This window comes from Pleuronectes platessa, chromosome 2, assembly GCF_947347685.1.
Source record: "Pleuronectes platessa chromosome 2, fPlePla1.1, whole genome shotgun sequence".
In the NCBI taxonomy this organism is placed as follows: domain Eukaryota; kingdom Metazoa; phylum Chordata; class Actinopteri; order Pleuronectiformes; family Pleuronectidae; genus Pleuronectes; species Pleuronectes platessa.
This window is the reverse complement of record NC_070627.1, coordinates 11,035,449-11,053,891: the sequence shown is the minus strand read 5'-3', so window position 1 is coordinate 11,053,891 and position 18,443 is coordinate 11,035,449. Positions and strand designations below refer to the sequence as shown.

The 18,443-nt window shown below is 45.3% G+C and overlaps 1 protein-coding gene across 1 annotated transcript in view; it reads right to left on the bottom strand.

The window, feature by feature from the left end:
• The window catches only part of megf6b (multiple EGF-like-domains 6b), a 60,192-nt gene that overhangs the window by 3,348 nt on the left and 38,401 nt on the right, over nt 1-18,443 (bottom strand). The window contains exons 6-33 of the mRNA XM_053434904.1: nt 16,213-16,335; nt 13,986-14,111; nt 13,036-13,158; nt 12,486-12,608; nt 12,256-12,393; nt 11,521-11,643; nt 11,206-11,328; nt 9,768-9,938; nt 8,920-9,051; nt 8,674-8,802; nt 8,448-8,576; nt 8,169-8,303; nt 7,738-7,872; nt 7,518-7,643; nt 7,291-7,422; nt 6,908-7,036; nt 6,027-6,158; nt 5,222-5,350; nt 4,960-5,088; nt 4,533-4,661; nt 4,310-4,438; nt 2,421-2,549; nt 2,188-2,316; nt 1,371-1,499; nt 1,120-1,251; nt 883-1,011; nt 649-777; nt 123-251 (exon numbers count right to left, since the gene is read on the bottom strand). Coding sequence (XP_053290879.1) covers nt 123-251; nt 649-777; nt 883-1,011; nt 1,120-1,251; nt 1,371-1,499; nt 2,188-2,316; nt 2,421-2,549; nt 4,310-4,438; nt 4,533-4,661; nt 4,960-5,088; nt 5,222-5,350; nt 6,027-6,158; nt 6,908-7,036; nt 7,291-7,422; nt 7,518-7,643; nt 7,738-7,872; nt 8,169-8,303; nt 8,448-8,576; nt 8,674-8,802; nt 8,920-9,051; nt 9,768-9,938; nt 11,206-11,328; nt 11,521-11,643; nt 12,256-12,393; nt 12,486-12,608; nt 13,036-13,158; nt 13,986-14,111; nt 16,213-16,335 — 3,651 coding nt within the window. The remainder of the gene's footprint in view (nt 1-122; nt 252-648; nt 778-882; nt 1,012-1,119; nt 1,252-1,370; nt 1,500-2,187; nt 2,317-2,420; nt 2,550-4,309; nt 4,439-4,532; nt 4,662-4,959; nt 5,089-5,221; nt 5,351-6,026; nt 6,159-6,907; nt 7,037-7,290; nt 7,423-7,517; nt 7,644-7,737; nt 7,873-8,168; nt 8,304-8,447; nt 8,577-8,673; nt 8,803-8,919; nt 9,052-9,767; nt 9,939-11,205; nt 11,329-11,520; nt 11,644-12,255; nt 12,394-12,485; nt 12,609-13,035; nt 13,159-13,985; nt 14,112-16,212; nt 16,336-18,443) is intronic.

Genomic DNA, 18,443 nt, shown 5'->3' with positions numbered 1-18,443 from the left:
AGAAAATAAATGTAAATTCCTGACTCATGAATTGTGTTTATGTTTATTCTGCTGCCGCACAGATGCAACAAGTAAACGTAGCATCTGTGAGTAAATATAGGATGAATTGTGTTTGTCGTCACCTCTGTCGCAGTGTGCGCCGGTCCAGCCCAGACCACAGGTGCAGTTGCCAGTTACTGACTCACACACGCCTCCATTACTGCAGTTGCAACGTTGGGCACAGTCCGCCCCGAACCAGCCTGGAGGGCAGCCTGAGGCCAAACACACTCAAATTTCATTTAATGTTAACCTTCTTTATCTAAACAGACACTATTTCTCACTTGGATTATTTTATAATAAATTTCTCCCAATAAATCCCTTTCAGCTAAATCTTACACACTGAACCTTTATTAATAAGTTAATATAAGTTTAGGTTAATATTATATATCAGTCCCCTAGATATGCCTGTTTCTTTTTTATCACGATCCATAAATTATTCCCGGGGGAAATTGAAAGTGAAAAAGACAGTTCCTGGAACCGCCCCCTTTTTTTTTTGAGATACACACAAAAATGCGTGTGTTGTTTCTTGGTCCACATTCCATCCTTCCACTAAGTCAGCTGATCTATTCAGTTGTTTTGAGAAAAGTACAAACACTGCTCAGAACTCACTGTGCCCACAGTCCTCTCCTCTCCGTCCAGGGAGGCACACACACCGACCGGTGACCGGGTCATTCTTGGCCCCCTCTCCACATGTGGCCACCCGAGCACAGTCGACGCCATAACGCCCGGTTGGACACACTGTCAGCACCAGGACACACACACACACACACACACACCAGAGACGCGTCACATCAACTGTAAAACTCATTTATTATTCACCTTCTGAGGCTGTGGTGGACTCACTGATGTTGCAGCGTGCTCCTATGAACCCTGCTGGACATTCACAGGCTCCAGTGGAAGGAACGCACTTCCCTCCATTCACACACTTGCACTGCCTCTCACAGTCGGGACCGTAACGACCCTCTCCACAGGCTGGACACAAATAACACACAGGAGTTATGGCACTTAAAAGGCAAACCTTCACTTATTTGCTCTAATGTTTGTGTCTGAATGGGTTTGTTGTTGTTTGTTGTTACATACCTTGCTCGCATTTGGGACCTTGGAAACCTGGGGCGCAGTAACAGGATCCGGACACCGGGTGGCAGAGCTGGTTTGTCTGTGAGCACTGACAGACGTGGTTACAGTTCTGACCAAATGTTCCCTGAAGACAAGCTGAGGGACGAGCACACAGAGTTAGAGATGATCTTACATCAGTGCGTCAGTGAGAGTAAGAACAGGATGATAATCATCAGTGGGGGGGGAGGCAGTGAAGTGAGTGGTGCAGAACTCACTGAGCTCACAGCCGTTGCCGGTGAATCCTGGAGGACAGCCACACTCTCCAGAGATGTGGTGGCAGGATGTTCCCTGAGCACAGCTGCACCGCTGCACACAGCTCGTCCCGAACGTACCTGGCAAACACGCTGCAGACAACACAAATAAAAACAATATCAGCTGTTTGGAGCAAAACGTCAAAGGAATCGAATTAACCACATTTCACATTTCATCCTGCATGAGACAATGTGTCCAATTCACTGATCAGAAAGGAAAATAACCGATGAGAGAAAAAGAAGTGAAACAGAGAAATGATCCTTTCTTAACAGTGTAGAGAAATGGCAGTGGTAGAATAACAATATGGAGAAAGCAAGAGACAAAACAGGGACATAATGGATCTCATCAGTAACTAGAGAGTGTTTGAGTCAGCTAAGGTTAACGTCCTATCTCACAATGTTAAATTAAGAGAAAGAAATTCCTGGATCTGCTTCAAAATGTATTAGGCTCTTCTCCGGGTCATTATCCAGCTCTCCACAAGATTTCATGGAAATTGTTTCAGTAGTTTTTGTGTTTTCCTGGTAACTAACAAACAAACTAACGCTGATGAAAAAATAACCCCCATGATGAAAGTAAACAAGTGTAACTGTATCCATCAAGGCCCAATAGGGAAACCACGTTTAAATTCATTAGATCCAGATTTGTATATCTACCCCTCCACAAAATGTCATGGTAATCAGTTTTGTGGTAGTTGTGGAATCCTGCTTAGAAGGTTCATTGTTAAAATAACAGAAGTAACTGTGTCCACCAGGGGCTGCAGGAGCTCCACAGGGTCTGTACCTTTGTCACAGAGTTTTCCTCTCCAGCCCGGTGGACACTGACACTCTCCGGTGACGTGGTGACATGAGACCCCGTGCACACACCGGCACCTCTCCTCGCAGCCAGCACCGAACAGGCCTGCTTCACATGCTGAGCGGGGGAAGGTGCAGATTGGAGGTCGTGATTAACAGAAAGTAGTTTCCACCCGAGCAGCAGTTTGTGCAGGTTCATTAGTTTGAGTCTCTCTGGCTCACCTCTCTCACAGAGCTCTCCGGTCCAGCCGGCGCGGCAGCTGCAGCGTCCCGTCTGCCTGTCACACTGGCCGCCGTTCTCACATTCACACTGCTGCTGGCAGCCGGCCCCGAACCGACCCGCTACACACTCTGTGTAGCACAGACAGAAACACACACACACGTGAGAGCAGACACAGAAACATTATGGTGTGAAAACACATGGGACAGAGCTCGGTCCCATTTCTGCTGAGGACCATGTTTTTTTTTTGGAGTTATGCTTGGAGTGAGTGAGGAGCTGGCAGGTGAAGGTGGAGTATCCACAGGGTTCAGAGGCTGAAGACATTCCAGCAGCAGGATTAGTGGTTTCCTGAGGAGGGGGCTGGACCTGGCCCGGCTCGGCAGGGGAAGGTTGTAACAGGCACAGAGGGAGGAGAGTGTGTGATGTGGAGCTCAGAGGGAGAAGGAGCTGGAATGTCACCGCCGGGTCAGTGATGGAGACTCTTAACAGTCCGGACTCGTCTGTGGTGGCAAACTGTGCCAGCACATAACCAAACTTCAGGAGAAAACCAATGAGCTGAAGCAGCAAATGAGCATCAGACTGATGAGTTGTCTGAGCTCAGTGAAACAACCACAGGCCTCAGTTTTAAATATTTACCTCAGGGCTCAGGTGATGTTATTCTTCTGCTTCTCTGTCCAGACTAAGCAACGTCTGTGGGACTTTGGAATATGAAAAGAGAGCTGGAGGTCCAACAGGGTGGATTTCAATAAGACTGATCCAGGCTTCATGTGTGTTTGTGAGAGTCTAAGTCAAGAGTAAACCTGAATTAGATTAAACACTAAAACAATAATTTGACATGATCCCGGCTCCCTCATGATGTTTGTTCTGTTTAACTACAGCGTGATGAGTTGTACATACAGTAAGAGTCTGGTCAGTTGCTGTGGATTGTAAGGTCAGTAAAATATTCATGTCAGTACTGATATGAACTTGAAATGTTATGGGTTCTTTCCTGACCCATAATGCATCATTCCACCAAGTAAGGGCAGAAACAGATCCCCTCCAGCAACCAGGTCACGATAACTTCAAGTTTAACAATATAATTGATTCATCAGGATCTGGTCTGACCAGGGTTGGTCTGAGAAATAAGAAAACAGGAGATAAAAATCTCATCTGGACAAAACTGGTGAAACTCATGCACAGGCTGCTGCACGTGGAGCTGAGACAGAAGCAGTGGTTGAAGGGAAATGTGGTTTCTGTGCCAGTTGGGTCTTATTTTTATCGTTTTTAACTCCAAAGAGAGGAAATGAAATGCTGAGATCCGGGAATATGGTGAAATGGTTTGAAAACTTTTAAAGTAAATACGTATTTGGAAGAGAAAATGAGGGTGAAAGTTTTCTGTTTAAAGATCGATCAGGTTTCACACCGACTTCCTGGTTCTGACCTGCAGAGCTTTAGGTTTAGATTTACCGACAACACAAACACATCTGCAGAAACAGTTCAACATATCAGAACTTTTTCACGGATAAAACCGTAAAGTCCAGAAGCTTTTACAGTCCAAAGTCAATACAGAGACATTCAGGGTCCAACTTTAAGATATTAAGAAATAAGTCATAAAACTGTTTGTTTTCAAAAGCACAAGTAAGAGTAGGTTGGCTGTCCGACATTATTCAGTGTTCACTTATGACTGATTTAGGTTTACTTCTGAATCAGAATGTTTAAACGGTTTTTCACATGTCTGATCGATGTTGGTGTTCTCAGATCTGAGAACAGTTTTGTTATGAATTGCGGTCAAACCCATAAAAAAAAAACCTGAGTAGTAATAAATTAGGATTTTCCTTTAAGCGGCCCATGTGCAGGTGGTTTTGTGGGAACACGAACGGAGACTCTTACTCACAGCCCTTCAGAGTCTTACCCAGTTCACAGGCTGTACCAGTCCACCCACTGGCACACGTGCACTTTCCACTGGTCTTATTACACGAGGCTCCGTTCTGACACAAGCAGCGCTGCCGGCAGTCTGCTCCGTAGAACCCTGCAGGGCATTCTGGGAGGAAAACACACACACACACACACAGGTCAAACCATCTCCTGACCTCTTATTTACCTCATGGCCACTTTGCTCTGCTGTGTAAACTCACCCTCTGTGCATCTGGGTCCGGTCCAGCCCGCTGGGCACACACACTGCCCACTGGCCGGGTGGCAGCCGCCGCCATTGCCGCAGCGACAGGTTTGGTTACACGCTTCCCCATAGAGGCCGGGGGGGCACGCTGCCAGCAGAGGGACAAACAATATCGTTACCTCCTCATGAACTCTGCAGATCAAACGTGGAAATTCCAGCATCTGGTAAGTGATACAGGCCACAGCATGGGGAACATCAAGTCGGGGCTTTCTCATGTGCGACTGGGTTTCCCCGAATAACTCAGAAACTAAGCATGTTCTTGTTCCAGTGGGAGTCAGCACTCAAAAGATCCTGATATGAACAATATGACTTTATGATTCCACCTTTTTCATTGTGGCAGAGTGATGCTGGTGCCTGTCAACATGCCGAGGTGAGGTGACACTCACTCAGGTTGCAGAACGGACCGATCCAACCGGCAGGACACGAACAAACTCCACTGACATGATCGCAGCTGCCGCCGTTCAGACACAAACACTTCTCCTGACAGTCGAGGCCATAGAAACCCTGAGGACACGCTGAGACACACACACACACACACACACACACACACACACACACACACACAGACACACACATGTAAAGATGGCCTGCTAATATAGCAAATAGTCAGTGGGAGAATTTGACTTTGTGATCGATATTGTCTCTCACGTTTTTCGCAGAAGCTTCCCGTCCATCCCACCAGGCAGGTACAAGCTCCGCTCACATGGTCGCACAACGCCTTGTTGTCGCACTGACACCGGTGACGACAACCGAGACCAAACATACCTGCTGGACACTCTGAGGGAATAACACACACACACACATAAACTTCAGACTGACCAGACTCTTAATTTATAGTTTCAACATTTAAGGTCAAATTTGATCAAGTCAAAAATGACACAAGAGAGACAAAGTCGAGGTTGAAATATGTCCTCTCTGACCGTGTGGTGATTTATTGGTGTATTCATTATTTGATTTAGAGTACGCGAATAAAATTCAAATCTAAATTTTAAAGTATTAAAGTGTGCAAGAAAAAAATTGAAATTTTAACAAATAAATAATACATTCAGTGCGTAGTTTATGATTTCCCAGTTTCCCTCCCCTGCAAAAACACGCAGAGTAAATCAAACTTTTCGTGTCAATAAAAGTTTGATATGAAAACAACTGCAAACTTAAGAATTACTGAATGAAAAATTTCTAAACAGAAAATACGTGGAGAACCTGAAGGTAATCAGAGACAAGTGGGTTTTTATCTTTCTGTAGAATTAGAAACATTAACTTTGACGCCACCTGGTGGTAGCATCAAGAATGACAAGGCAGAATGACAAACTTGAGAATGAATGTATGAATGTACTTCACCAGCTTTCAACTGAATTTTTCATGTTTCTACAATCAAACTTTATCAGACAATTTCCACACGCAGCGACTTTAACTCTTCACAGACTGAATACTCGTGACAAAGACACCAACGTACTGTGATGACACTGTGTCCCAGTGTAACCAGCCTCACAGTTGCACTGGCCCGTCACAGCGTCACAGCTGCCGTCTCCGTTTCTGCAGTCGCAGGTTTGTGCACAGTCGGCTCCCCAGTGACCCACATCACACACTAAAACACACACGTCAGATTTCAGGGCTCAACAGATCACAAGTCACAAATAGGTTTCTATCAAGACTTTTAAAATCAATTTTCCCACTTAAATTCTCCTCCAGCGGGTACTGGCCTTTACTACTCTACTGGCCAGATGCCTTATTTTGTTTAAATGGAAACAAGTTGCTCCACCTTCACATAATAGCTGGCTTAGGGAGATCCTTCTTTATATCAAACTTGAGAAGGTTAGATTCTCTCTGTCGGGTTCTGATAACGCTTTTAACAAAACCTGGCAGCCTTTCTTAGAGTACTTAAACAGCACTACTATTCACCCTGAAAGTGAATAGATGCCCCCCCCCCCCCCCCCCCCCCAAACTCTGTACTATTTACTACTCTATTATCTCAACAACTAATTTCTTTTTTTTTTCTTTTTTCTTTTTCTTTTTTATGTAATGTAAAGTATGTTTTGGTTTAATTATGTATTTATTTTGCTTTTTTCTTGTCAGTGGGTGGGAAGGGTCAAGGGTTAATTGTGGTTCATGGAGTCCGTTCTGGCTCAGTTTAAGATCTTTGTTAATATCATACATCGTGTAGGACATCCTACTGCTATTCTCTGCCTATAACATTTTTTGTATACACTGTATGTGTGAATTATTGTTGTATGTGAACGAAAAACAAAAACAATAAAAAGAATTTCTCCTCCAGTGTCTTAGCAGATGTTATATTTCTGGTTTGCCACTGTGACAGATGTTTTCAGCTCTCGGTACCTTTCCTGCAGTTGTGTCCGGTCCAGCCGACAGCGCAGGTGCACCGTCCGGTCACCGGGTCGCAGTGAGCGCTGTTCTCACACACACACCTCGTCTGGCAGCCTCGACCGAAACGTCCACTTGGGCACGCTGCACCAGGGAAACAAAGAGACTGTTTCTGAACTGGGATGCACTGGTTGGTTGAAACTGAATCATATATTTGTTCTTCTCAGTGAAAATATAAGAGAATATGTCTGAGGTGGTTTTCAGGCTGCTGAAAGATTTCACCACTGCATGATGGTATTATTCCACAGAGCTGACGTCCTTCCCAGTTCACTGTTTACGTGAATCCAGTTGCTGCTATGGAACGATCAAACCCCAACATGCCCTCTGCAGACACTCACCGTCGTGGCAGAGTGGTCCCGTGAATCCAGCCGGACAGCTACACGACCCGTTGTGTTTATCACACGAGCCGCCGTTCTCACAAGCCGGGCAGGTCTCTCTGCAGCCGGGTCCCCAGAATCCCTCCTGACACACTGGGATTCAAAGTGAATGTGTCTCATTGTCATGTGAACATTTGTGAGATGTGTGTTTTTTGTCGTCAGGCTGTAGAGAAGTGTGATGGACTCACAGTTCTCGCAGTGTTTCCCTGTCGTCCCTGCCGGACACTTGCACTGTCCCGTCACCTTGTCACAGGGGGCGCTGGTGCAGTTGCAGGGATGAACGCAGCCCGCTCCGAACCAGCCCTCTGGACAGTCTGAGACCAGACACACAGCAGGGAGTCATGTTAAAACGGGAGACGTGTGGGTCTCACAGCACGAGGAGACCACGTCCTCTGCAGGGACGCCTACCTTGATCACAGTTGTCCCCCTGGCGACCAGGAGGACACTTTCGGAGGCACGTTCCGGTCACATGGTCACAGGACACTCCAGGAGGACAGGAGCACTTCTTCTCGCAGCCGGATCCAAACGTTCCGGGTTCGCACTCTGCAGGAGGACAGAGCGGTTACACACCATGTCAACACAACTGTGCATACAGCATTCAGGTTTCAACAACCTTTAAAACGATCTACACAACATCTACACCATCTATCACTCGCACATCGACTACGCAGTCATCAGGGAAATGTGGAGATCAGTTTTGCTCAAGGACACTTCATCACATGGACCACAGGAGCTGGGAATCAAACCACCCTGCCATAAATTGCCATTATTATTATTATTATTATTAGCAGTAGTAGAATGGCCTTTGGGCAGCGAGAGCTTTATGACATTGAACTCACCTTCCTTGCAGGTGATGCCCCTGTAACCAGACTTACAGACACAGGAGCCGTGGCGCCGGTGACACTCCACAGTGTTCTGCTGGACACAGAGACACTCCTCAGAGCAGCCCCCCCCGAACGTCCACTTAGGACAAGCTGAGGAAAAGACAGTGAGACAAAGGAGACAAAGAGGATTTCACCACAGAGGGAAACTGATCAGATTCGTGTGGAATAGAAAACTGTATCACTCGTCAGTTTGGTTTCCTGACAGGGTTTGAGAGGCCGGGTCATGTGACTTACGGAGGTGGCAGAAGCGTCCGTACAGTCCAGGATCACACAGACAGGCTCCGTAGGTTCGATGGCAGCGTCCGTTATTTGCACAGTTACACTTCTTGTTGCACTGTTTTCCGTAGAAACCCTTTGGACAACCTGCACTCAGGAAAAAAAACAATCGTAATAAACTTCAAATGTTTTCAATAACAAAATTAAGTGATACATTTCTTCTTCTTCTTTTTTTTGGACTCACCATCCTGACACAAGTCTCCACTGACTCCTGGTGGACAGCGGCAGCTCCCAGTGACCGGATCACAGCTGGCACCGTTTTTGCACTTACAGTGGAAGGAGCAGTTTTTACCAAAATGTCCCTCGGAGCACGCTGTGAGGTCGATAAGTAACAAGGTTTAACACACAACCCTAAAGCTCTGACTTTACAAAGTAAGTGGCGTGTGTGTGTGTGTGTGTGTGTGTGTGTGTGTGTGTGTGTGGTCCTCACTCTGGTTGCAGACGATGTCCGTCCATCCATCGGGGCAGTCGCAGCCATTTTTCCACACGTTGCATTTTCCTCCGCTAGCGCAGTCGTCACACGTCAAGCTGCAGTCGTTCCCGAAGGTGTCGTCCAGACACACTGGAAACAAAATGACACAAACAAACATGTAAGTTTATAATCGATGGACAATTCATATCTAAGATTTTCTTTCTTTAATCACATTTTAACTCGAATCATAATGACGCAAACATTTGATTTCCCACTGGATTTAAGACGGTTGTGATGGTTTTGTAAATAATTAATTGAAAATCAATCTTATTTTTTATAGAAAAAAAATGCTTAATCCAGCTTCTCAAATCTCAGGATTTTATGCTTTTGTTATTTTGATAGAATGTGTTTGGTCATGCAACCTGTGGGGGGGGGGTCGGTTCAATGAGGGGCCCCATTGGTCCCTGGTAACGCTCCTGATCCGACCGCTACACAACTTTTTTTTTTTGCGCTGACAAAGAAACCACAGGAATGAAAACACTGTCCATTCAGATTGATGTGTGGTTTGGAGACAGTGTTCAGGTGAAGTCTCTTTACGAGCTTCCTGTGTCAGACCTGCAGCGGCTGCCGGGTCACATAATCCTCAGCATTCCTGCCAGAGAGACTGTGGTGTTCCAGAGCGTACCAACAGTCTGGGAGCGTGCAGCGCACTAATCAACCCCCACAGGGTGCTCGGTCCCTGGCTGCCCTAAATGAGTCTGTCTGACAGCCTCACCTCCCGGGAGCCACACTCAGGTAATCAGATACAGGTTCCTGTTAATGATAATGAGCGCTTAATGGTTGGAGGAGGTGGGGGGGGGCCTCACCAAACTTCTCTGCCAGGTTGCTCTCAGCCCTCAGCTCCCCCTCGTCGTCCTCGTAGTCGTCATAGCGCTCCAGCGGTTGGTTGTAGTCCTGCAGCAAGGTGAGCTGGGGGCGGATGAGTGGCAGCTCGATGGGACCCCCGCTGGACAGGGCCTCAACTGCATCTTCGAGCGCTGCAGATGGGAGGACCGTGAATTACACGGATTAAAAACAAATATATATATATATACTGCACATCCTTAAGCTCATGTCTGTTTTTATAATATTAAATAATTTTCTTGCATTACTTAATTCTAGTAAATTTACATATTTTTCCCATAAAATTACACCTTTTCCACTGATATTAGGATTTTAGATATAGTTCCGCTTTTAATACTCAGTCAGTCACACACATTAAACATGTACAAAATAAATACAGTAAGTTAAAAAAAAGCTTGACCTACATTGGCTATTATCAATATAATGCTACTTAGGTTTTTAAGTGGCAACAGCTGAAACTATCTCTCTCCCACAGGCAGGGGCGTTGCAACAGGTTGAGCAAAACAAGCGATTGCTCCCTGAGCTGAAAGGGGGCGCTCAAGATCGCCTGAGAACCTGAGTCCACAGCAGCGATAACTTTATGGTCAATTACCCACTAACAAGGTCCAGTAACTCTAGATCTCTGCCAAAAGCTTCATCATTTCTGCTGAATGTGTGTCTGATGTGTCTGATGTGTCTGGAGAGGTGAAGGGGTTTGCACTGGCAATCATTTTAAGATTGGAATAATGTGGTTTGGTATCATGTGTTTCATTTTGGTGGGTGGGGGGGGCTCTGTTTGGTTTGATGTAAGGGCCCCTCGGTCCCATTCTGCATGGGTCCCTGGAAACGCTCCTGCCCAGGGGTAGGTTTTCAGTCAGATGGGATTTTAATGATGACGCACAGGACTCCTGTTTAAAAGTTCAGCTTCACATCAACTCTCCAGTGCTCCACAGTCAAGTCTAATGACACATGCTGTTAGTGGTAGAGTTGTTTTTGAATTGATGCAAAAGAACAACTGTAGATAATAAAATGAGTGACTGAATTCCATCTCAAGGTCCTGGTGTTGCTCACCCTGACTCACAGGGACATTTGAACAGAAAAGAACCATTGTTGATGTTATTAGTAAAACCTGTGCTCGTCCTCAAATGACCTAGAAACTTCTGCTACTCTGATTGGCTGGAATTATCACAATAACGGGAACAAGTCTTATTTCTTCCAGTTGTGGCATCAAACTGTGCGGCAGCTCAGAGTGGCCTTTTCAAATTTACAACTTCTACTCAAAACAAATTACTAAAAGCTTCATGGTTCTCCAGGCAATTCACTGTCAAACTCCCAGGAGCAGCCACCACAGCTCTGCAGGCTTCCTCTTGGCGGGTGTCTGGTTGGGTTCCCACTCTCTTTAGCCTGATTGCTGGTACTCACGGATGCAGGACTGCCGGTCGTCGTCCAGACGGAAACCCCGGCGGCAGAAGCACTGGAAAGAACCCGCGCTGTTCTGGCACGTGTGATCGCAGCCGGCATTGCCAGCCAGACACTCATCTACGTCTAAACAACACACACACACACACACACACACACACACACTCAGACTCAAGAAATTTGCTGAGAAAAAATAAAGTCTACTATGCTGAATGAAACAAAGACAACATTGACTTCTCGTGAGACGAACTGGATCTCGTCCCAGTAAGAGTATAACCAGTCCCTCTTCTGGAAAGGGTGAGGGAGGGTGGAACGTACCATCACAGCTACACCCGTCTGAGTTGAGCCTGTATCCCGCGGAGCAGTAGCACTCGTAACCTCCAGGGTAGTTGGTGCAGTCCTGCTCGCAGCAGGAGCTCTGCTCTCCGCACTCGTCCACGTCTGCCAAACACAACAAGCAGGATGACAGAGAGTGATGATCCCACTGAGGTCATGTGCTCCTCTGCTCACTGAGAGGAAAAGCCTCTCAAGGTCAAAGCTATAACTTGAGGTAATAGTCCTGCACTTCAACTTGTGATTTCAAAATTAGACTCAGTAAATATTTGCGCCTTTAATCTCAAGCCAAAAACTACAGAGAATTTAATCCTCCAGCTCTTGACTAAAAGAGCACTTTGGTATCAAAGGTTAGAGATGAAGAAATAAAGTAAAGACAGATCTGATTTAAGTTGTACACATTGAATATTGGTGGAGGTTCTTGGTCATGGTATCTTCAGGAGTTGAGGGGAAAACTGTGACTGTATGAACACATGTACCTCTGGATTGTATCTTGTCTTAAATAATTTTAGGGCACTTTAGGGCTCAATAGTTTCCTGATATTTGTTGTTTTCTAAATTAGTTTTAATAAGTCATTCCAAGTCATGTTGGGTGACGATTAACATGAAGAGGGTGTTTGGAAGCACTGTGGTGTTTCTGTGACGTTTCACAGTAAAGTGTTGGGGTGATGCATCAGAATTACATCTTCTTATAACTTTTTAATCTTTAATGATTTCTCACCGAGGCAGGTTTTAAGGTCGTCATCCAGTCTGTGACCTTGGTTACAGGAGCAGACAGGCCCACTGGTTGAATGCTGGCAGTGGTGCGAGCAGCCGCCATTGTTGTTCTCACAGCTGTTCACGATCTCCATCTCAATTCCTGTCACAGGTTCACACACAGTTAAGATTAAAGAACTTAAAAACGCATTCTACCAACTCAATGTATGAACTGTTTAAGAGAAAGAAACTGACTGTAACACTGTTTCCCATCAGACCCCAGCTCATAGGCAGTGTGACACACACACGAGTAGGAGCCCAGGGTGTTGTGGCAGCCGTGAGCACAGTTTGCTTCTTCAGTCTCACACTCGTCAATATCTGTGGTGAAAGCAAAAAAAACACACTGATTTATGAAATTCATCTGCTCAGCACAGTTTCATCTACATTCATCACCATGTGCTTCTCACTAATCAGATCCAGCTGTCCTTCACACTCTTACCCAGCGTGAGTTGAAAGTGACAGTGGAAAGACTGGCTTGTAAATTCCACTTTATTTATACTATTAAAAGAAAAAACATGCTCGCTTTAAACGTCTGAGAGAAATTAGTCTTTCAAACTCATGTTAGTTTTTCGAGACTGATTTTGGAAACAGCAGCTAAACAAACTATTCAAGCAGCTACTAAATGAGCTGAAGCCTCAAGCCTTTGATGTTTCTCGTTATTTATTTTTCTTATAATCACTCTTTACTCCAAGTGCAATTAATTACCATTAAGAAGTCACATTGTTATTGTTCCTGGGGAAATTACCTTCACAGGTTTTCCTGTCTTCAGCCAGGATGTAACCGGGCTTACAGTCACAGTGAGCATTGCCACCATCGACTTGACAGACGTGCGCACAGCCTCCGTTCTTATCGGCACACGGGTTCTGCACTGTGACACAAAGAGAACCGGTCAAACAGAGAAACCTGCCCGGTGTCACAGACAACTGGGAAATGATTCTGGCACAGTCGTGGAGAAAAACTCTCTACAGCTTAATGTAGAGCATGTGGAAAGCTTTAGTGTGTGTGTGTGTGTGTGTGTGTGTGTGAGTGTTTGTGTGTGTGTGTGTGTGTGTGTTTGTGTGTGTGTGTGTGTGTGTGTGTGTGTGTGTGTGTGTTTGTGTGTGTGTGTGTGTGTGTGTGTGTGTGTGTGTGTGTGTGTGTGTGTGTGTGTGTGTGTGTGTGTGTGTGTGTGTGTTTGTGTGTTTGACTCCTGTAAGCCTGCCCAGCGTTGAGGATGGGAAACCTTCAGTGCTACAGAAATGAGAGGAAGCCGTTCAAAGCCAACAATTACAAAGTAAAAGCATCTCATTAGGCGGTCAAAAACACATATATGTATAATTTCCCACCTCGGAGAGAAAAAACAAGCTGAACCACAAAGCCTCTGAGATCAGACAGATTAAAAGAATCAAGGACGTCATGTTTGGGGGGAAAACAATGAAGAAGAATTCTGTGGTTTCATTTAATTTAATGTCTCATCCCATGAGTGACAGTTACTCCTGCTCCGGCACAGACATCCTGTCAGATAATTGCTACTGGCGACTGATTGTGTTTTTAATGTTCCGATCAAATCTTCAGAAAGACACCTTCAAAGTGCTCAGTTTTATTGGCGCTGCTTCCTCAATCAGCCGTCATCCGGTTATTACTCCTTGGTCCCGTCTGCCCTGTTCTTTCATGTGTATTCAGTGCTGCTTCCCACCACAGTTTGGAACCACTCACGTTTGCAGTGCTTGCCATCCTCGGCCAGGATGTAGTTTGGTTTGCATCGGCAGCGGAAGTGAGCGGCGGACTGCTGCACACAGTACTGTTCACATCCCCCGTTGCTGATGGCACATGAATGGACAGCTGAGAAGAGAAAAAAACATTAAGAGTCATTACAAAAACTAGAGTTACTGCCCTGTGGATGTATGCCTCGGCCAACCAGTGCAGCTTTAGTCTACATACAGTTCTTATCCAGACTCATATGGGGTCAGCCTGACCTTTGACCTTTGATTGCTAAATCAAATTGGTCAAAGTTTGAAGAAATCCCCTGAAGGCAGATGTTCAGGGTAAAAACATGTTTTTTGTGATCACAATGTCCCAAATTCTAATCAGTGCATCTTTGAAATCAATCCTTCATGGTTCCTGGGATGTTGAGTTCACAAGAGACAAACGGATGGACGGGCGAACCGAAAACAAAACGTCTCCATAGAGAGGCATGCTAAGGCCATAGGGACCGAAACAGAGGCTGTCACGAAGAATAAGAAAATCAAACCTTTTTGCAGAAAAATATAATTTTCCAATCAGCAGTTTCATAAAAAAAAATTCGAATTCTGATTTGACTGAGAATCTCCCTCCGATAGATCACAAGCACGGTACTGACATTCCTACACATCCCTCATAGAATAACTGATCCATCAGCATAAAGGAGCCAAGAACCACAGAGCTCCGAACGGCTTCTGTGGTGGACAGGACCCGTCCACTGATGAGGTTAAGGACAGAGTCAGTCCAATCATCTCCCAGTCAGAGTTCCCCCGTCCTGCTGGAAAGAGATGAGGGCCTTGGTGCACGGGCCTGACGCCAGCACTGCAGGTAGAAGCTGAGCAGCCCAGTGTCAAGGTCCATCCATCACAAGCACGCAGAGCGGCCTCCAGCTCAAACATTATGCAGGCACACGCTAAGTGTGTGGGATTCATCTGAGTGGATCAAGAGCCAGATAAGATGAGTGGAGCTGATCGGTATGTACTGTCCTCTGTCCAGTGTGTACGCTGTCGGCCTATCTGCTGCAAAGTGCACTATCACACACTTGTCGTATGGAAAGCACGATCTCAGAGTTGGATTCCTTACTGAGCGGGGAGATGTTTTGCAGCTGACCTCTGCACAGATTTCAAAACCACACACAGATAAACCTCAGTCGCTCCACATGTGCGCAGCGATTATTAACACAATCAGTCATTTCTTCATTAACCAGCTGTCACAGGAGAGCCTCTCAGGGCCGGTCGGGTCCCAGCCCCAGTATCTGCTCTGTGATACCATGAAACAGCTTTTGCTTCATGAGGCCAAGAAACACACAATCATTTCCAGTCTAAATGTCAGACAGGACACTCTGTGTACATTCCTGGCTGCAGAAGCCCAGTGCCTGGTTTATACTCCACTAGCTATTTTTGAAAAGTCTTAACAAATTTGACGCACTAGTGACGCACAGGTACTGACAGAACACTGCAGAGAATTATAAAGGGACTTGAGTACAACCAGTACAAAAAAGAAAATGTTCAGGACCACGATTATTAATTGTTTTGCTCCTGCTTCATCCAAATAAAACAATTTTAAGCTCAAAACGTCTTAATTTTATGTAACGTAAATCAATCCTTAGTCGAAGCCTGAGAAAAAAATTCCTTCTCCAGGAAATCAAGGCGCTGACTCCGTCACAGGAAACTGCTTCAAACTGTTGATATGGCAAACTTTATTAGAAGAAATCCAACAACGGCCCTTTGTGTGAGAATTAAACAGGTCATCTAGTGCAACATGATGAATATAGTTCACATGCTTGTGTTCCCATATCATAAATCATATTTAGTTCAACTTCAATGAAATTATAAAACTCACAGTAAAGACTTTAAGAACCTTTCATCAGAGCAGCTGTTTCATTGTTGCTGCAGGTTTTGAATAAGTGAGCTCACCTCACAAATCGTCCTCATACTCTGGTGCTTATTGGATCTCATGCAGGAAGAGAACTGAAATCCTCCCTGACAACAGGTTGTTTGATCTTTTGTGCATCACTTTCATGTTTTAAAGAAACTGCACTAATATGCTTGTGTGTATTCGCACCTTTGCAGCACACCTAACAAATACAGGGCTGTGATTTCAGTTTAGTCGAATCATCCTGATAAAAGAAGTCAGGATACCAGTGAACAGACTCATGTTCCTTTTCCACAGCTTGTAAAATAAAATCGAGAAGGCTCCTCACCGAGGCAGGTGCGGCCGTCCACATGCAGACGAGAGCCCGGGTGACACTCGCAGTAGGAGGAGCCCCTGGTGTTAATACATCTGTGCTGGCAGCCTCCATTGTGGACCTGGCATTCATCGATATCTGTAGGGACGGAGGGAGAAAAGAGAAAGACAGAAGCAGACCGGGGGGGAAAATTAGTGTAATTTGCCTAAATCCTCTCATTATGAGAAAAAACTTGGTCACAAGAGAGAGTCGGAGCCGAGCTGACAGAGGAATTTAACGCCGGCTTTAGGATGAAGCCGTCCTCCAAGAGGAAAGTGGATGATGGATGAGAAGGGAAAGTATTCTGCAAGTGCATTGCAGCTCAAACAAACAAATCCCCCATGTGGTAACAACTACTGAGCATTTAAAACCAAATTGAAATTCCTGTGCTTCTCGTCAAAGTCCCCCGGGTGCAGCAAACATATGGAAACTCGAATGAGAGGATGCAAAACATACACATTCCTCTCAGCCGAGCACCGAGATTATAAACAAATAAAAGAACGGGGGTCGTTCATCTGGGAAAGTGGTGGCGACTGAAACATGACCGCCTCGCCGTGCAGCCAGATTTCAAATTAAACAGCTTGTGTTCCTAAACACATCTTATTTTAGGGGTCAAAGACATAATAAATCGTTTGTGAGTTTCACAGTGGGCCCCCTGTGAGATCTAGGCTGATTGTTTGGACTTAAGCTAACAGGCCACCATCTTCATCATCATCTTCATCATCATCATCAGAAAATGCAGGACACAAAGCTGACTCACGTCCCTTCCGAGCAGCGACAAGTCACCTGCTGGGTCAGCATTTGTGAAACTGTGGAGTTTTATAGTGGAAATGTTGCTGACTGAGACGAGTGACATAATACATTAAAGAGTGTGAATGGGCCCTGGCTGCTGTTTGAGGGTCTGTAAAACAGCAAACACATCATAAAAGAGCATCAGTCACCGCCAGGCAAAATGTCTGCTTGAGAAATGTGTTGTTCAGTACAGACCTGACTCCGGGCGCCTGTTAGAGCTGCAAACTATTTTAAGAATTCAGACAACTCCTGTGAAAAAGACCTGGTTTATGAGCTAGTTAAGTTATATACTTCATAGTAATTATGTCTTTAAATACCTCGAACCACATCTTAGAGCGCTGGCTCGTAAACATTAAAGAGTCCAGTGCAAACAGGCCCCATTAATACTTTCTCAAAACACAGTTGAAACCTCCTCCACAGAGTAAATAAACAGACTTTGACCCTCGGTACTGTGTAAACAATGCACATAAACAGATAAACACAGTTGACTTTATATCTCCGAACACAGCTCAGTTTCTTCCCACACAAACAAATACGTGTGGGCGGGGGGGCAATCTAGAAAGTTTAAAGATCGTATATGATATTTGAAACATGAATATAGCATCAAACAGCTATCGTGTATTTTGTGTATTTTATATAGTATAGTGTTGGCGAGTGTAGAGAGTAAGTATTGTGTATGGTAAAGTGTATTACGTGGCTTTCACCTTATTGTTTTGAACTGGAACATGTATAAGGATAGGAGAGATAGCCTTGGCAGAGGTGTGTGCTCAGATGGACCATCTGTATCCGAGCCTCCTCATGCACACTACACGTCACCACTTCACTGCACTCTTCATGTTCTCATGTTAAACACCTACACACCAGCAGTATCTGACCTGGAGTTCAACCATAAATCAGATCTTTACACGACCCAAAAACCTACTGGAGAAAAGCAGCGTGAAATCTCAGTGGTTAGAACCTGAAACACTGATTCTACTGTTCCAAATAAAAAATAATGGAATTAGGTTAAGGAGAAAAATGCATTATATGAGCAGTAGGGGATTAAAATCTATTTATGAAACTGTGAAACCTGCCCAAGACAGTTGAGTTATAGAAATATCCCTCGGCTGAACCCAGTTACTCCCAACATCCTCTCACGACATCCTCTCCCACATTGTTTGGGGCAAACACGAGCTTCTAAACTTTCCTCTCCTTCGACTCGCTGCTGCCAAACTACAGCGTCGCTTCGTCCAGGAAAGCTGGCAGGAGCCGTCCTCTCTTTCCATCCATGCTGCACACGCTCTTCCGTGGTTTGGGTTTCTCATGAAACGTCTCCAGCCTTTTTGCGGAGCTGCTGTTCTTGAGTCTGCTGCAGTGCTGAGTCGGTGAATCCTCTCCAGCCCGGTTTCCACGTCCAGAACACGATCCCTTCTCCA